Source organism: Lagenorhynchus albirostris, chromosome 9 (genome assembly GCF_949774975.1).
Source record: "Lagenorhynchus albirostris chromosome 9, mLagAlb1.1, whole genome shotgun sequence".
NCBI classification, from domain to species: domain Eukaryota; kingdom Metazoa; phylum Chordata; class Mammalia; order Artiodactyla; family Delphinidae; genus Lagenorhynchus; species Lagenorhynchus albirostris.
In genome coordinates this window covers 103,340,582-103,358,228 of record NC_083103.1, presented here as the reverse complement: position 1 = coordinate 103,358,228, position 17,647 = coordinate 103,340,582, and the positions used below count along the sequence as shown (strand labels likewise).

Genomic DNA, 17,647 nt, shown 5'->3' with positions numbered 1-17,647 from the left:
CCCCGACCAGGGATGGAACCCACGCCCCCTGCATTGGGATCACAAAGTCTTAACCACTCAACTGCCAGGGAAGTCCCCCAAATGGGTAGTTTTTTGATCATGGAAACAAACACTCAGAAACACGTCTATTTCTTACACACATTTCCATGCACAATATTGAGTTCAAAATACATGAAGTTTATGTGCCACTGCACATTGTAGAAAACCTAAACTTAACTTTAAAAGATTAGGGGGGAAAAGCCCCACAGATGCATATGATAGGAGCATGCACTATCTCCCTGTCACCTCTGAGACCTGGCATTTATGAATTCACCACGAGTTGTTTTCATACCATCACTGGATATTTACTTCGTCATTAGTTGCGTGAACAAGTAAAAATCATGTTCAGTTGCATCTTGGAGGAAAATAGCTTCTCTCTCTCTTTCTCTCTCTCTCTCTCTCCCCTCTCTCTCTAGAGGGTCAATGGAGTCCAATGGGTGGCGCTGGATATAACGTTGTGAACAGGTCACACCACGTCCCCGCGCTTGTGCACTTCCAGCCAGAGGAGGGCACGAACTTTTACTCTTTCGAGAACTATTTGTAGAGTTTCTCTAATGGTGGATCTGGGAGCTGAGAATTCAGAGGAAAGCAAGACAGGCTGCTTTCGTGGAGTGGATATATTCGACTAGAGGGGAGCTAGACAAGAAGTGAACACATAATAAACAGGCAGGTAAATGAGATGACATCTGATATTGATGAGATGCGAGCAGCGGGGTTGACTGAGACCATGGTGCTACCTGGGATTGGATGCTGAACAGCCCTCAGAGGAGGTGACCACGGAGCTGAGTCCTGACGGACGGAAAGGAGCCAGGACAGCCCCAAAGGAGGGAAGAGCAGGTGCAAAAGACCGGGGCAGGGGCAGTGTGGCACGTGGTCTGAGCAGCACCGTTGGTGAAAGCACAGTGACGTGAGGTTGGTCTGGGCAGAGCCCAGGTTATACAGGACCTTGTGGTGGTTAGGACGAGGGGGTGCCAAGGAAGGCTTCCGCCAGGCAGCAACACGATCTGATTTACACAAGAAATCCCTGCCTCTGACCTGGCGAAGGTGTCAGGGGGAGGAGAGAGAGAGACAGCAGAGACATGAGCGAGCAGAAGTTATTTCTGCAGCTAAGCAGGAGTGATGGTGGTTTGGACAGCAGTGGCAGTGATGGAGATGGAGCCAGGAGGACAAAGGGGTTCTGGATGTATTTTGTAGGAAGAGCAGAGAAGACTTGCTGATGGATTGGATGCAGGGATGAGAGACAGAAAAGAATCAAGATCGAATCAACTTTTCCTCAGTTGTTTGGCCATTGACAGAGCTGAGGAAAGCACGAATTCAACAAAATAAATATATAATAAACTCTATTTGGTGCTAAGAAAGAAAAGAAGAGGGTGCTAGGGACATTTTTCTAGAGCAGAATCTCAGCCACAGATGCCCGGTGGAGATGCACCTCTCAACCCCACCCAGGGCTCATGGGGTCTGAACTCCTGCTGAGAGCTTTTGGAGAAAGGATTGCGCCAGACGCCCATCACAAGCCCTGTGCTCCAGCAGCCTCTGCTTCTGGAAGGCTGGTCATGCTAACCTCAGAGGAAATTCAATTTGTCTGGCATAATTGGATCTTCGTGGTCTAATCTAATCTGGTCATTTTATGGGCAATCTTTTTCTTTTTGATCGTCAGTCTTTTCCCCCAGCTTTGCTATTCTTCCCTAGCAGCCAGATAAACAAAGTCTTCGCCCTTTGGGCTTCATGTTTGCAAACACACTCCTTACAGGCCCCCTTAAAGCAGCCCGGCGCCCGCGGCCTTCCCCTCCCAGAGGTTCTGGGGGAAGAGCCTTCCTGAAGAGCCAGGGAGGACAGGGCTAACAGAGGCAGAAGAATACTGCCCATGGCCTGGCATCTCCCCCCGGCGGGGCCACACGCCCGCCTCTGCATTTTCTCTGCAGCTCACGTGGGCCCTTCCGAGTTTGTCCTCGGATCCGGCAAGGAGAGCCAGCTGCCTCCTCCAAACCAGACCTGGGAGTTCAAATGATTCCTCAAATGCCAGCTCGACACCGGCTGTCTCTTCATGAAGCCCCGTCAGCTCCGCCAAGCACGGAAGGAAGCTGACCTCACTGAAGTCCCCACGTGCTGGGCCCTCTGCTGTGGGTTCTCACACTGAATCCCACCTCAGCTTGTGAAACAGGCATTCTTATCTCCATGTTCATGGAGAACATTCAGGTGCAGAGAAGCAAAGTCATTTATCCTGTTGACAAGTGGAAGGAGTGAGGTTTAAACGGAGTCCACACCACCTCCCAGCCTGACCTTCGCTACCTTTGTGACACCTGCTGACCCCCCTCTTAGCTTCGCCAGCCCTACCTACTGGCCTTCTGCAACGATGTTCTCAGTCTTAGCGCCCACAGCTCGGACCCCACAGCCCCCAGGCACCGGGGAGCCAGCATTTCGGTCAGTGCTAAGCCCACTGGTCTTTGCAATTCCTAGTGGCTTTCCTTCTATCCTCGCTTCTCCATCTGGCCCAGGGAAGCCCGAGCAAAGGGGACCAAGCCAGGACCAGAGCGATGCTGTGAAAAACCCATTGCTGAAAATGGGTACAGTTACTGGGAGTGTGGATGGACTGGAAAAATGAACCAGGAAACAGTGGCTTTGGCTCTGAAATTTAGGGCTGCGCAGAGCAGCGAGATACACAGACAGAAAAAGAAAGGAAGGAAGGAAGAAGGAAGGAAGGAAGGAAGGAAGGAAGGAAGGAAGGAAGGAAGGGAGGGAGGAAGGAAGGAAGGAAGGAAGGAAGGAAAGGAAGAAGCAAACGTAACTCACCACAAACTCCAGGGTCTTTATTGCTCCTAAGCTTTTCTTAGTGACTTTCCATTTTGTCTTGTTTATTTCCAGGTTTAATAGATTACATTGGGAAATCAGGTCTGTGAAAACGCAGGCAGTCAGCTGAGACGGGCATCAGTCAGCAGCAGAGCTGGAATTCAAGTCTGACTCCAGACCACGCGTTTCCAGGCCAGAGGCTCCGGGGAGCCTGCACACGCTCTGCAGGTAGACTGGCCTCTTTTTCTGTTTGTAGGAAGTAGTGTTCACCACGGGACAAGGGCCACACTTTAGTTTCTTTGCCCCCAAAATGTCATTTATTTGTGATGATCCAGGATTGGTCCTGATGGTGTGTCATCAAACAGGTCATTGTGATCTATGTTAATGCAGGTGAGGTGTTTTTTTGTTTTTTTTTTTTTAAGGTCGGCAACTGAAAATAGAGAGGGGTGGCCCGTGTTCAGGAAGCGTACATGGAAATCCAGCCCTGCCCTTGAGAAAGGGGCCGGGCGAACCTCCGGCAATGCACAGTGGGTGGTTTTCTGTCCCTCCTTTGAGAGGACCAGAATTTGGACTCCGCACAGCTCTTCCCCCCCAGCTGTCACCAAGGAAGCAGCCCAGACCCCCCACCCATCCTAATCTGCCTCACGCCCCCTCCTTCCTCCTCCGTGTGCGTGGGCAGGCGGAAGGATATGGGGGAACGTGGCCTCACGAGTGGTTTCAGTGGTGCGATGGAATTCTGGCTCATCTGTGAGGTTGCTGAGTCCCCACAGAGGTCGGGCTAAGAATGGATAACTAATGTCACTGACTCCAGGAATACAACAAGGGCCATGGGCAAGGAACAAAAGTCAAGAAAAAATAAAGATTAAAATATGTACCGAGTAAAGGGGACTTCCCTGGCGGTCCAGCGGTTAAGACTGCACCTTCCGATGCAGGGGGTGCTGTTCGATCCCTGGTCGGGGAGCTACGATCCCAAGAGCCTCGCAGCCAAAAAACCCGAAACATAAAACAGAAGCAGTATTGTAACAGATTCAATAAAGACTTTAAAAATGGTTCACATCAAAATATATATATATATATTTTTTAAAAAATGTACTGCGTGAAGGAAAGAGCAGGAGAGAATGGAACTGAGCACACACGAGTGTGAAAGAGGGGGAGGGAGTGTGGGCACACGTGGCCAGCACAGTGGACCGAGGGGCAGCCAGACGAGGCCAAGGCCGAGTGAATTCCCGTCCGCCTCCGGGCGACCCATCAGATGGCGCGTGGGTCCGCGAGGACCTTGGCCCGACCTCCTGCCCTGGGAGCTGCGAGGGGCGAGTGGGCAGAGCTGACCCGGGGCTAAACCCTGAGCTGCCAGGTCAGGGTCACGGCGTGCGGGACCCAGGAGAGGGTGGACGGCGGGGCGGCACCACGCTCTGCCTCGGCTGCTTCCCCAGTCACCACCGGCCGGGCTGGAGGAGAAGGGCTTGCCCACAGATGCCGGCAGAGGCGCAGTCTCTCCTTTGCTGGCAGAGCGCGTGTTGAGGGTGAGGACGCACAGAAGCATCTTCGGGTGCCTCCAGACTCTTATGACCAAGGAAGTAATTTGTCTGTGGTGCTTCCGGAATCACGGTGGCACTTGCTATAGGAGGAGGGGCCAGGTTCAGCCGAGGGCCCTACAAGGGCCGAGCGTGGTGCTTCCGCCTGGCGCTGGGAGAGAAGGGAGGAGAGGAGATGGAGAGGAAGAGATTGGAGAGGCAGGCCGCAGATGGGGACAGTTTGCCGAGCCCTGCCGTGCAAGAGATACCTCATGTGGATTTTTCCTGTACCGGCTCTGTTGAAACAGTACAATATGATACGATACAATACAATATTGATATAATATAGTATAATATAATATAACAAATTCCTATACCGTGAAATCCACTCACTTAAAACTACAATAGTGGGTTTTGGGTGTAGTCACAAAGGTGGACAGCCATCTCCACCATCAACATTAGAACTGTTTCATCACTTCAAAAAAGACACTCCATACCAATTACAGTCACTCCGCACTTCTGTCTCCCCCCACCACTGGGAACTACTGATCCAACTTCCTCTCTATGTAGATTTGTCCGTTCTACACATTTGTACAAATGGAAAAACACCATATCTGGCCGCTTTCACTTAGCACAATGCTTTCAAAGCTCACCGTGTTGTAGTATGTATCAGTCCTTCATTCCTTTTTTATGGTCAAATAATATTCCATTGTATGGACAAACCCCATTTATTTATTGATTCATCCGTGGATTGGCATTTGGGTTGTTTCCAATTTCTGGCTGTTACGAACAATGTCGCTCTCAACATCTGTGCACAGCCTTTTGTGTGGACATGTGTATTTTCCAGTGAATCCCCTTGGCAACCAATAGGCGTTATAATCACCAATTTATTAGGAAAACCTGTGGAGAGGTTAAGTAACCTTTTTGAGACGGAAAAACTTCTTGTGATTCAGTTTGATTACGATTAGAAGGGCAAATAAGAGGAAGTAAAGTGGAATTTCACTTCACCTTTTCCAAGACACTATACACACCAGTGAGTAAAAGGGAGGAGAGGAATGAGGAAAAGTGCGTCAGCAGGCCTGCCGTGGGCTCCGTGGGCCCTCTTGGGGGCAGGTCTTGGGGAGGCCTTGGGTTTGCCCACCCTGGCCCGGCTCTGAGTCTGGGAGAGGACTTCCTCCCACTTGCTCTCTTGTTTCAGAGGCAGACACTTGTCAAAAGCAGCGCAAGACAGTTGCTGGAGTAGCTCGTCACACTGTGAGGACGCAGGTGGGACGTCTCTGCAGCAACGTCCCCACTCTCAGAGGATCCCCTGGGGTGGGCCCTGCCCGGTGACAAGAAGAGCCCCAAAGGGAGGAATTCAGCACAGGCCCAAGGGCGGCTCTAGGACACGGAACTACAGGGTCATGGGGGCTGCTGACTCTGCTTCCCTCTGCCTCCAGGGCTTTCCCAGAAAGTTCTTGGACATGGGAGGGTGGGTGACGTGCCTCCCCATTAATGCAACTCCCGTGGCTCGGCGGAACCCAAGCCAAAGCTGGTAATCATTGACCCTCAGAAGCTCCCGGGGCAGAGCGGCAGGACCCACAGGAGTGCGGGCTCTGCAGCTAATCCCCTGCCCTGTGGTTAGAGCCTTGCCCTTCTCATTACCTTTCCGGGAAGCACGCTGCTATTGCAGCCTGGACACTGGTGAAGAAAAGCCCAGAATTTAAAGACATCACAGATAATGACGCGGTTGGATCTTTCATTCAATGTATGGCTGTAACTTGAAAGAGAAGTAAGAGCTGGAGGTTGCATTCCTGAAGGTGTTAATGGCTGATCACTTTGCATGCCTAAGTGCTGTCTGAGCTCTTTCTATCCATCTGTAATAGATATGAATGGGCCCATTTTTCAGGTGAGGAAATGGACACACTGAGAGATGGGATGGTACCCCGAGTGAGGGCTAGTGACTGACCGACTCCAGATTCAAACCCCACACACCCACCTCTTAAATCCTGCCCCGTAGGCCCGTTGCTGGGGCAGGAAACATAAGCTAGCATATAGGACTGAAAGGCCTTCAGAGGTCCCCTCCAAACTCAGGAACCTGGGGTTCTGCGCCTTCTCTTTGCATGTCTCTTGGAACAGGGATGGCCCAACATGACACCCTTCACCTGTGGGTACAGCCTCATGACTAATAGTCCCCCAGTGCCAAACTCAAGGCATCAGAATTACTCCTCTATATTATAAATCTTCAAGGCTTAGGATTCTATACGTTTTCTTAAAAACAAAGTGTACTTTCTTGTTGCAGACACTCAGGAAAGTGTGTTCAGGGCCTCTAGTCCACATGGAATTCATTCCTTTTTGGGCTGGAAAGACTGAATTGATGTAATACCAACCCAAACCACAGAAAACTAGAAGGGTCAGGCTAATAACGGGGTCACTGCACACATATAAATACAACTTTTGGTAAACATTAAAATTCTTTTATTAAATGTCAGTGCCATTTGAGGTGGGTGCTTGAGAGAGATTTAAAAATTATTTTATTACATATGTGTCCAGTTTTCAGAAAAACAAACTACACTCATCGCCCAATACACATACTTTTACAAGCCAAACAAGTGAGAAAATGATTATTTTATTTGAAAAAGTGATTCTTTGCTTTATAAACTTATTCAGTAAAGGATTCCTTTAAATATCTAATAATCTAGTGCATATATCATACAACTTACTCTACACAAGCAATTTCTGTTCATATATTATCTTTCGAGAACACAATTTATTGGTTTTGGTTTCAGTATAAGATTTATATCTAGACTTGTATAATGATATTTTCATTGTAATGGATTTCTTTCGAATAGAAATGAGAATAAAAGGCTATGAGACTAGAAATGCCTTTGGGTCCTTGTGTTAATTTAATTTTCTGCTATAGGTTCACCAGAAACTAGAATTCAACGGTTAGGACAGTGGTGCTCAGGACGTCTGGCCTGAGTGCATGGTGGAGACCTGAGAACTGACCCTCCCACCACTTCCATGGTGGAGGGTTCCATCTGGTCCTGGGACAGACTGAATGGAATTTCACCCAAGATTCTCTAGGGACCTGTCATCTCTCTCCAGATGATAACCATTTTTGTTGTGTTTTACTACGTATTTTCCATACTGTGTTTTCACCCCCAATCCTGAGCCCAGCAAAGGCAACTTGGCAAATTCCAAGCCGAACAACAGGAATCCCAAAGCCAGAAGCTCTTGGGTCACTGCAAATTCCAGTCATACGTGAAGCTTTGAAAATCATCTCCTGCACCTTTTCAGACAGAGGCAAGTGACTTCATGTCCACGCTGGCTTCTCAGTAAACAAGCCAGTGGACAACCCAGGTTGCAAGAGATTTCACACTCGTGGCTGGGCAGACACTGGGCTTCTTGCCCCGGAAGGTCCCCGCTTCAGGGCACCATTGAACTGTGCTCTAGAGGGCGCTGTTCACAAAGGATACAGCTGGGAGGCCCTCCACCCAGGTCTTAATGACCATTTCACAGTCTGCAGAGGCTTTTCTCAGCCCTGGGCTTCCCTTCATTCATTTTGAGCTGTGCATCCTCACGTTTCCCTCGGTTCATCCTCTTCACTTTGGCTCAATCCACGCATGCCAACAAAGCCATGCCTTCTTTTGGTAAAGTACAAAACTCCCTAAAGTTGAGAAGATAGACTCCTTAGAAAATCTTTAGAATAAAAGCCAAGAAGACCCAACCCTGTGACTGTGAGTTTCTCTCGTCCTCTAGGGTTCTCTCACTCTGTGGTCACCATTCCCCACAGCCCCCAGGGATGTGTGGCTGTTCCTTCAAAACTCTGAATCAGGCAGAGATGAAGGGCCCCCCCTAACGGGGGTCCCTTTGCCGAACGAGACATGCTGACATTTCCAAAATACTTCAAAAAACAACTTTGAAAATACACATAGAATTAGTGTCAACTTCCAAAGCACAGGTTTCCTACTCCACAGCAAAGGCGTGCTGCCACCAAAGACTGGTGAGACCCTGCGGACACCTGGCTTGGGGCCAGCCTCACAGACTCCCAGGCTGGCTGTCCTGGTGGGAATATCACATCTCTTCCTGCTGGGTCCCAATCCAGGTGCCAGGAAGTGATACAGGTCTTTGTGGGGAGCGTAGAATTATCTGAGGATGACCAACGGCCCTTGTAAACTAGTTAGCTAGACAGAACTGAAAAACTGAACTTGAATATTTTAACTCCTTTTAATGACTTTGTATATTTAAATTTGGTCCTTCATTTTCACATCCTGATACAAAAGCCTGCAAATATACGTATGCGAGTGTGACCCCTGGAAGCAATGGTGTGGAATCGTCAATTGGTTATAGAACGGCTTTATGACCTCTTAGTTACGCCTCTTCTGCCTTTTGGGGTGTCATGCTCCCAGCCAAAGAGCAGCAGGGCTTGACTTGTCGCAGCTAGTGAGCACACGCCCCTGAGGAATGGTGGGGAGCCTCGCTTGAGAGAGTGTTAGACAGCACATCATCAAGATTTGGGCTTGTTCTGAGTGATTTGGGAGAGTTAGGGAAGCAATACACTGCTCTGGGTTAGATGTCAAGAAATAGGGGTAATTCTGTGATGGAGTATGTTAATAAATCTTATTATCTAGAAGCAGAGCAGACCCGGGTAAGGCTAACGCTGTTATTGGTAAAGGAGCAGGGATCCCTCACAGTACCAGCACGGGGGGACATTTGGGCATTTTCATGGTTTGGACCACGTTCATGTTTCTGTCTGTGGTCAGACATGATTCTGATGTTGATATCCTGTGAAACCGGGTTCAACAAGAGAACACCAAGACTGAGCTGTGAGCCCCCGGACAGCTCCCGGCAACACCGAGACCTAGACGTAGTGCCAGGCTGGCTCCCAGCTGTCTGGGGCTGCTTTCTCCTTTGCAACGGCGTCTGTAGATTGTCAGTGATACAATCAAATGCTACTTAATGTCTGTGGTAAGAGAAGAAGGGCATCACCCCTGGTAGTGCACCAAGGAAAATTCTCTCCCTCTATCCTGTTCTCACCTCTCCAGGATAAGGCTTCCGCCCTGATGATGGGCAGATCCTTTATACAGACGTGTTTGGCTTTCTCAGGTCTTCTATTCCACAGGTCAGGATGGGCTCTGAAGCCAGTACAGTTCACAGACATCGACGTGTTGTCAGAACCTTTGTCACCCTCTCTCTCAGGAGTCTTGTCCCTCGCCTGTGTGTCATTTCCCCACATAGCCCCTGTGACTCTGCAGAGCAGACCCTCAGTGGCCTGGGTCGGTGATGCCTGGTTAAGCTGCTGCACAGGTTTAAACTTCTGAACTGATAATAACAGTTGCTACTATTTATTGTGTAATTGCTGTGTTCTAGGAACTTTACATATGCGATTGCATTTAAAACACGCTACAGCCTTTGAGAGCATATTCTCACAGTCATTTCACAGGTGAGGAAGCTGACGCCCAGTTAGCCTAAGTGGCTTGCTCAGGTCACCTGGCCATCAAGTGACAGATTCAAGTCCATGTCTGCGCTCAGCCCAGCTGGACTTCCTCCAGTCTACCTGCTGCCTTTGGTTCTTACCTGTGCCATGAACGTCCTGCAGCAGGGCTCCCACCCTGTCTTGATCCCCACGCATGGCAGATCTCTATAGTTATTCAGGTAATTCTCCTGGACCGGCAGGCTCCAGAGATGCCTACAGAAGCCGGTGTGCCGTAGGAGAGCACCAACACCCCCAGACCTTATGATTCACTGGCTCTTGTTCCCAAACTCTGTTCTCTGGAAGGAACCAGGCACCTAGGAAAGTCTGTGCTGCATTCCCACCCTGGACACAAGCAATTTGTGGCTTCACAGGGGAGGGGGCATGTGAGCACACTCGGCCCCAGGGAAAGGTGGGGTGTTACTGAAGTGCAGTCCCAAATCTAGCCTGGAAGGGTCCTGAGGCTCATGCCCGTTCACATGCCCATGAGGCCAGGAAAAATTATTTCCACCGGCCTTGCCAAGTTCTATGTAAGAACCCAGGTTGAGCCCAAGTTCGCAGCCTGGTAGAGCTAAAGACATCAGAGGTGATTTCTCTCAGAATATTGAACAAAAAGGACACAATGCCCTCTGTCGACAATAGGTCTCCATATATGTATCCCCAGGAGCTGGCTGACTGGATGCCCCTGGGCACTGAGGGTTTGCAAAGCCAGCTGGGTGGCCACCCTGCAATAGCTTGAGGCCGTTTTCATAGAAAACAGGAAGTCCTCTGCGGTAACAGATGTATTTGTTTTAGCTCCTCAGCAAAGGTGTGTTCAAGAGTGTAAGCTTAACCTTCAGCCTGTTGCGTCTCCTCTCTGGTGGATGCTTGAAAACCCTGTCCTCAACCCCTTCAAGGGCAGCAAACCTGCCGCATTGTAATTATCGGAAAGTGACTGAATTACTACTCATACTTGAGCAACTTGACAGCCGGGACTGTTACCTCTTTTGCTTCCTAGTGTAGCACCTGGCATGTAGTAAGTTCAATCAGTAGAGAGTTTGCTTGATTTCACTGATTAAGAAGGCGGAGACCTTGGGCCATGATCCCATTGCATGCCTCGCTATGGTAGGTCCTCAGGAAATGTTGGTTAATGGCCTGAAGCAAAGCCATCAATTTTCATGGCAGCTTGAATTTCTCCTCCAGCACCACTGCAAAGGGACTACAGAAAGTCATTTGACTTCTGCTCTCAGGCTGAATAACTCCTATTTCCTAGCTCTGACAGACAATCTTGACTCTCAGAAATGTCCTGAGCGAATTCAGGCTGTGTGTGAGCTGTGAGAGGTTGGACTAATAGGCAGACTACAGCAACTGTTTTTTCATCTATAGAGAGGAACGATAGCCTTTGTAATTCTAAATAAGAGATAAAAGCAACATCTATTTGCCGTCTTCTCTCTGGTCCAGTGGCTGCTGAGCGAGCCGGGGTGGGTAGAAGGCTGTGTGATATTGGCCATGGGAAACTCCAAATTCCCAATTGCTCGTTCTCAGGGGGTGGCCTGCAAAAGAACGGCCTGTGTCCTGGTTCTTTAAATATCATCAAGGAGCACAAACTGTAGGTACCTCACTTAAAATGCAGACGGGTTTGGTTGCCATAGGTATTGTATGCAAATAAAGCAAGCATTTTTATGGAGAAAAGGAGATTCAGGAGGAAAATGTTTATTTTCAAGAATTTGAAAGGCTGATCACCTGAAGAGAGTTCACACTTCTTTAGAAGTATCACGAGTTGTCCCGGAGGCAAGACTAGACGGGTGTTGTTGGTATCAGTTTCTCCTCTAGGTCTAGATGAGAACCTCTCGCAGGGCACACAGGCGCTAAGTGCGCTGGCCCTTGCTGGTTCCAGCCGGTGTCTCGCGCTGTCCCCCAACACTGTCACCTGTTTACTCAGCAATTCTTTCAGTTCCTCTGTGCCCCTGCCTCTGTCACATACACAATTTACAATTACAGTGCTGCACAAAAATGTCTCTTCCAAAATATCTCTATTGGACGGGAGCCACGTAAGTGATAGCAGACTCATTGCTCTTATGCATGCTTTGTTTAATTGATTGATTGTCATGCAACAAACAGTTACAGAGTTCCTACCGTGTGTGACGCTAATGCCATCTCCAGGCCTTGGTCTCCATAGCACTTCTCTGCTCCTCAAATAAGATCCTCCCAGAGCACTTCCATTGTTTTCTGCCCTGGCAGGTATCATACTGCGTTTGACGGTTTATCAGCTCGTTTGCGTCTCCCACCTGGACTAGAAGGTTTTTCACAATGACAGGGACTGTACCCATTTGGTAAACGATTACTTCCGTGATGTCTAACACACATGTTAGAATCCACACATCCCTGTTGCTTAATGAAGGATAAATAAATTAATCAACACAAAAGTGAGTTTTCTGTCAGTTGAGGTGTTTTCGCAGGGGGTTGGGGGATGGCCTGTCTAATAGAGATCTCTGAGCAGAGACGTGTCCTTTGGGTATTATACAGACCACAGCACATTGTAATTGCTGAGTTACTGAGCTCACTTCCCCCTTCGACTGTGAGCTCCTTGAGAACAGGAACAGAGTTCTATTTGTCTTTGAAATCCTACACAATACACTTGATGTTCGGAAAGTTCATACAAAGTCTATTTTTTGAGAATGGACTGTTTACAGAAAAAAAGAATGCTGGAGCACTGAAGAAAATAGATGGCAATAATATAATCCACTTGCTTTGCCAGGCCATTAAGAAGAATTTGGTAAATATTAGCTAATGTCCAGCCCTATGCTTGCTATTAAGGTTAACTGATTTCGACAGAAAGTGACCTAGAAACTGTGCATGTTACATAATCCAGGACCAATTTCTAATCGCCCAATAGTTCCAAAAATACAGATTGTGTCTGTCTGTGGTAGGATTAAATGCCATTGTCTAAGCAAAGTCAGATATAGGCTGTGTATAATGGGACTGCCACGTGACTGATGGGTTTGGTCAGAGGACGAATTTATCCTGTATTCTTGCATTCTCTAGGTATGAAACTTCTCACTGTCTGAGTAAATAAATCAACAGCATTGGTTAACCCAGTGCATGTAGAAAGTACCTTCAGTAAATGCCAGATTTTACAAAATAAATCCAACAATAAAGGCTGCTTTTAAATCTCAGTTTCTTAAACAACAGTGACTGCTGTGTAGAGAGATTAACATGGCATCTTGTTTTTTCCTGGTGTGATCTTATTTTTGTCTTACAGACATGTACTTACCTACGTCTGTATCATTCACCTGTATCTTTGTGAACACTTAGAAATCTCAGTATCTCAGTGTGTTTTAGGGAATATGGTGGGAGATTGATGATAACTATTTGTTTCTGGTGAAAGGTATTGGGCCCACACTAGGAGGAAGAGCAAGAGAGCTATAGAGCATGGTAAAGGAGAGGAGGAGAATGCCAGAACAGAACCGGTACCTGCTGCCCAGGGACCTTAGCTGGTGGCTTGTCAAGTCTTAGCATGATGGTATTCAAGCCATGTGAGGTGTGGGAAAAAAATACATACCCAGCTTGGGGCTTGGCCTTTGTTTAAACCACACAGCTCCACTATCAAATTAATGTTTTCGGGCTAATACAAATTAGCATCGGTCCACTGGCCAAAGCCTACCATAAATTAGACTGGGTTTGAAAGAAATCAGCCTGCCTCCAGAGACCAGCTCCCAACACTACCTCCTTGCTTCTCCCAGCCGCGGATGCTTCGGGTCAGAATATGTTTAAGATGTTGGTAAGTGTGGGCGATCTGGGGAAGCCCTTTTTAAGCTGGGTGCTTTCGTTCCTGCTCTTTGCAAGGCCAGGCAGATAATATTTTCTTAGTAGTACAGGCAAGGAAACCCAAACTCATCCAAGAGATGAATCGGGGGGACTCATTTGCTCTACAGAAATACCCTTTCTTTTCAAAAGTGAAATGAACTCAGGTGGGGCTACAAGAATAGTGGGGGAGAAAAGCTCGGAGGTTGCTGTGTTAGGAGTTACGTCTGGAATTATAATGTATGACAAAGAGGATGTGAATTCGACTGATGAATGTTGGCTTTAGAGGTTATTGTTTTAGGTGAGATCCACCCTAAGAAGAGCTTTGTAAACAGTATGAGCTTCCATGAACCTGGGAAAGGGAGAGAGTCCCCAGGGGATGGACACAAGGTTAGGGGAGATGTGAGCAGAGAAAAGGGAGAGATTGGGCAGGAAGAGACCACTTCCCTTGGTGAGCCACACTTGGGACCATCCCCTCATACTCTTTGAGGACTTGAGGCCAATGAGGGTTGGGTGACATGAGGGGCAGGCCCCTCTGAGTGCACTGTCTGCTCTCCGGGTTACATTTTTTAATATCTTTAGAACCTGTCCTTCCAATCACCACAGCCGTGGTTTTCTCATCACCACTTCTACCTGGGGTCTTCTTGTGTTTTCACCTGGTTTAAGGCCATGAGCAAAACGTGGTAGGATATCACTTTTGTTTAAAATTTATCACTAAGTTGGTTTCGCTTCCTAGTTTGTATGAATAAACACATTTTTGAAGGGGGATTTTGAAATCTATTTTAGAAACATATTTGCATTTGATTAAAAATACCACGAAGACATTGCCAACCATAACAGGCACACCTTGGGAGTGGGGTGAGCACAGATAGGGGAGGAGACCGTCTAGTGTTTATGACCCCAGGGGTTCATCAGTGCTGTCTGTTTGGGGGAAATCCCTTCAGTTTTGTGCTGTAAGATGAAAGTTACAACAATGTCATCCATGAGACCTTTGTCCAGATGGTATTTTGAAGTGCTTAATTCATTCAAGGAATGACTCCATTTATGCTTATTGAATAAATAGTAATGGTCTGTGCTAACAGCGGGGATAGAGGAGTGAATAAAACATGGTTCTACCTTTGCGCAGGGTTCTTTAAATCAGAGTGCCCCATCCTGCAGCTTGCAGGCAAGGAAGGAAGTAGGAGATACCGATGGTGAGCATCTTACTATTGCTTTGGGGAACCTTGGCATCCCAGGCTTGGGATCCACTCAGAAAACTTCCAGAATCTTATGATACAACTTGACCAAACAGTATTGAGGAACTCTGTTCTAAATAGTGTCGAGCAAAAAAAAAAAAAAAAAAAAGGAAGTTGACCAATGCTTCTCTTGAAATGTTTCAGAGAAATCTGGTGTTAGAATATGAAACGTTATAACTGAGGCACAGTGAGGTAGAGATTTCTCTGACCTGGAAGCGGGGAAGCTTACGCTCTAGTTGTCATCCTGCCATGATTAGGTCCCTGACTTTGCTGCTGTCTTAATTTTATTGAAGTATAGTTGATTTACAACGTTGTGTTAATTTCTGTTGAGGGACCTGACTTTGGAAATGTCATTAAAATTTTCTCAGTTCTGGGCTTCCCTGGTGGCGCAGCGGTTGAGAGTCCGCCTGCCGATGCAAGGGACACGGGTTCGTGCCCCGGTCCGGGAGGATCCCACGTGCCGCGGGGCACGTGAGCCATGGCCGCTGAGCCTGCGCGTCCGGAGCCTGTGCTCCGCAACGGGAGAGGCCACAACAGTGAGAGGCCCGCGTACCCCAAAAAAAAAAAAAATTTCTCAGTTCCTTCACTAGATAAATGAGAGAATTGAATTGAATTATAATTTCTCTTGCTATGTGAGTATCCGTAGCAGTACATAAGATGGTTTAGGTAGTATACTGATGAGCCTTTTTTGCATAGTTATTTATTTCTATATATTAACCGAAATGTAAATAGTGCATCAAGTTTCTGCTTTCACAGATAGTTTTGCTTAGCTTAAGACTAAATTTATTAAAGAAAAAAGAATTCATTTAAAGAATACTATCAAATAAATCATAGTACAGGCCATAGTTTGTTATCATAAACATTAAAAAAATATATTTTATTGAAGCGTAGTGGATTTACAATGTTATGTTAATTTCCATTGTTCAGCAAAGTGATTCAGTTATACATATACATACATTCTTTTTCCTCTTCTTTTCCATTATGGTTTATCACAGGATATTGAATATAGTTCCCTGTGCTACACAGTAGGACCTTGTTGTTTATCCATCCTACGTATAATAGTTTGCCTCTGCCAACCCCAAACTCCCCATCCATCCCTCCCCCACTTCCCTTCCCCTTGGCAACCACAAGTCTGTTTTCTGTGTCTGCGTTATCACAAACATTTTTAACGTTGGGTGTGACTAAGGTCAGAAAACACATGGATGTATGCTCTCTCAGGTTCCTTTACATTTCTATCTCCCTGGAATTGTTTTTTCTCTTTATCTTTAAGCAATATGGTCTTGTAGTGGGAATTTTCTACTGACGATAGCATTATGGTATTCAGAACAAGGTTGTCAGCTTGCCCGAGCGATCATGAATGGCAGTTTCATAGACAGTTAGCTCTTTCTGTGAGTCACTTAGTTCACTAGTGTTAGACACATAATTTTGTTCTGTTTTGTTTTTCTTTGATGTGATTTCAGGTCGGGTGTTGACAGAAAGAATGTTCAAACATCTTCAGAAATGGTTTGTCACTCACTTTCTTGGGCGTCCTGCGCAAAGAGCAAGGCTGGTCTCCAAAGACGGAAGGTGTAACATCGAATTTGGCAACGTAGAGGCACAGTCGAGGCTGATATTCTTTGTGGACATCTGGACGACGGTGCTGGACCTCAAGTGGAGATACAAAATGACCATCTTCATCACAGCCTTCTTGGGGAGCTGGTTCTTCTTTGGCCTCCTGTGGTATGCGGTCGCCTACATCCACAAAGATCTCCCTGAGTTCCATCCTTCCGCCAACCACACCCCTTGCGTGGAGCACATCAATGGCCTGACCTCAGCTTTTCTGTTTTCTCTGGAAACGCAAGTGACCATTGGCTATGGATTCAGGTGTGTGACGGAACAGTGTGGCACTGCCATTTTCCTGCTTATCTTCCAGTCTATCCTTGGGGTCATCATCAATTCTTTCATGTGTGGTGCTATTTTAGCCAAGATCTCCCGGCCCAAACAACGCGCCAAGACCGTTACTTTCAGCAAGCATGCGGTGATCAGTAAGCGGGGTGGGAAGCTCTGTCTCTTGATCCGAGTGGCTAACCTTCGGAAGAGCCTCCTTATTGGCAGTCACATATATGGAAAGCTTCTGAAGACCACCATCACGCCTGAAGGAGAGACCATCATTTTGGACCAGATCAATATCAACTTTGTGGTGGACGCAGGGAATGAAAATTTATTTTTCATCTCCCCGCTGACAATTTACCATGTCATCGACCACACTAGCCCCTTCTTCCACATGGCAGCAGAAACCCTTCCCCAGCAGGACTTTGAATTAGTGGTGTTTTTAGACGGTACGGTGGAATCAACCAGTGCTACCTGCCAAGTCCGGACATCCTACGTCCCAGAAGAGGTGCTCTGGGGCTATCGTTTTGCTCCCATGGTGTCCAAGACCAAGGAAGGGAAATACCGAGTAGATTTCCATAACTTTAGCAAAACAGTGGAAGTGGAGACGCCGCACTGTGCCATGTGCCTGTATAATGAGAAAGATGCTCAAGCCAGGATGAAGAGAGGCTATGACAACCCCAACTTCATCTTGTCCGAAGTCAGCGAGACAGACGACACCAAAATGTAACAGTGGCTTTTCAGCGTGAGTAAAGGAAAATCTCGAAGATACCTAGTGGCTAGAAACGTTATGGAGCAATCAAGAATTTGGGGGTATGACAGTGGGACAAGAGCCTTTAAACTCTCCCCGCGCAATGTCCCTGAACCCCATAGCCATGATCCTACAAGACACATAGCTCTACAAGGCAACTGCACGAGAACATGCAATGGGTTTGTAGGAAACTGGAATATGGGAGACAGAGGAG

The 17,647-nt window shown here is 47.4% G+C and overlaps 1 protein-coding gene across 1 annotated transcript; it reads left to right on the top strand.

The window, feature by feature from the left end:
* The first annotated feature begins 16,281 nt into the window (after positions 1 to 16,281).
* Positions 16,282 to 17,412, top strand: KCNJ1 (potassium inwardly rectifying channel subfamily J member 1). Its single transcript, XM_060158010.1, has one exon. The coding sequence runs from the start codon at positions 16,294 to 16,296 to the stop codon at positions 17,410 to 17,412; it is 1,119 nt and encodes a 372-aa protein (XP_060013993.1). The 5' UTR covers positions 16,282 to 16,293.
* The last annotated feature ends 235 nt before the right edge of the window (positions 17,413 to 17,647 follow it).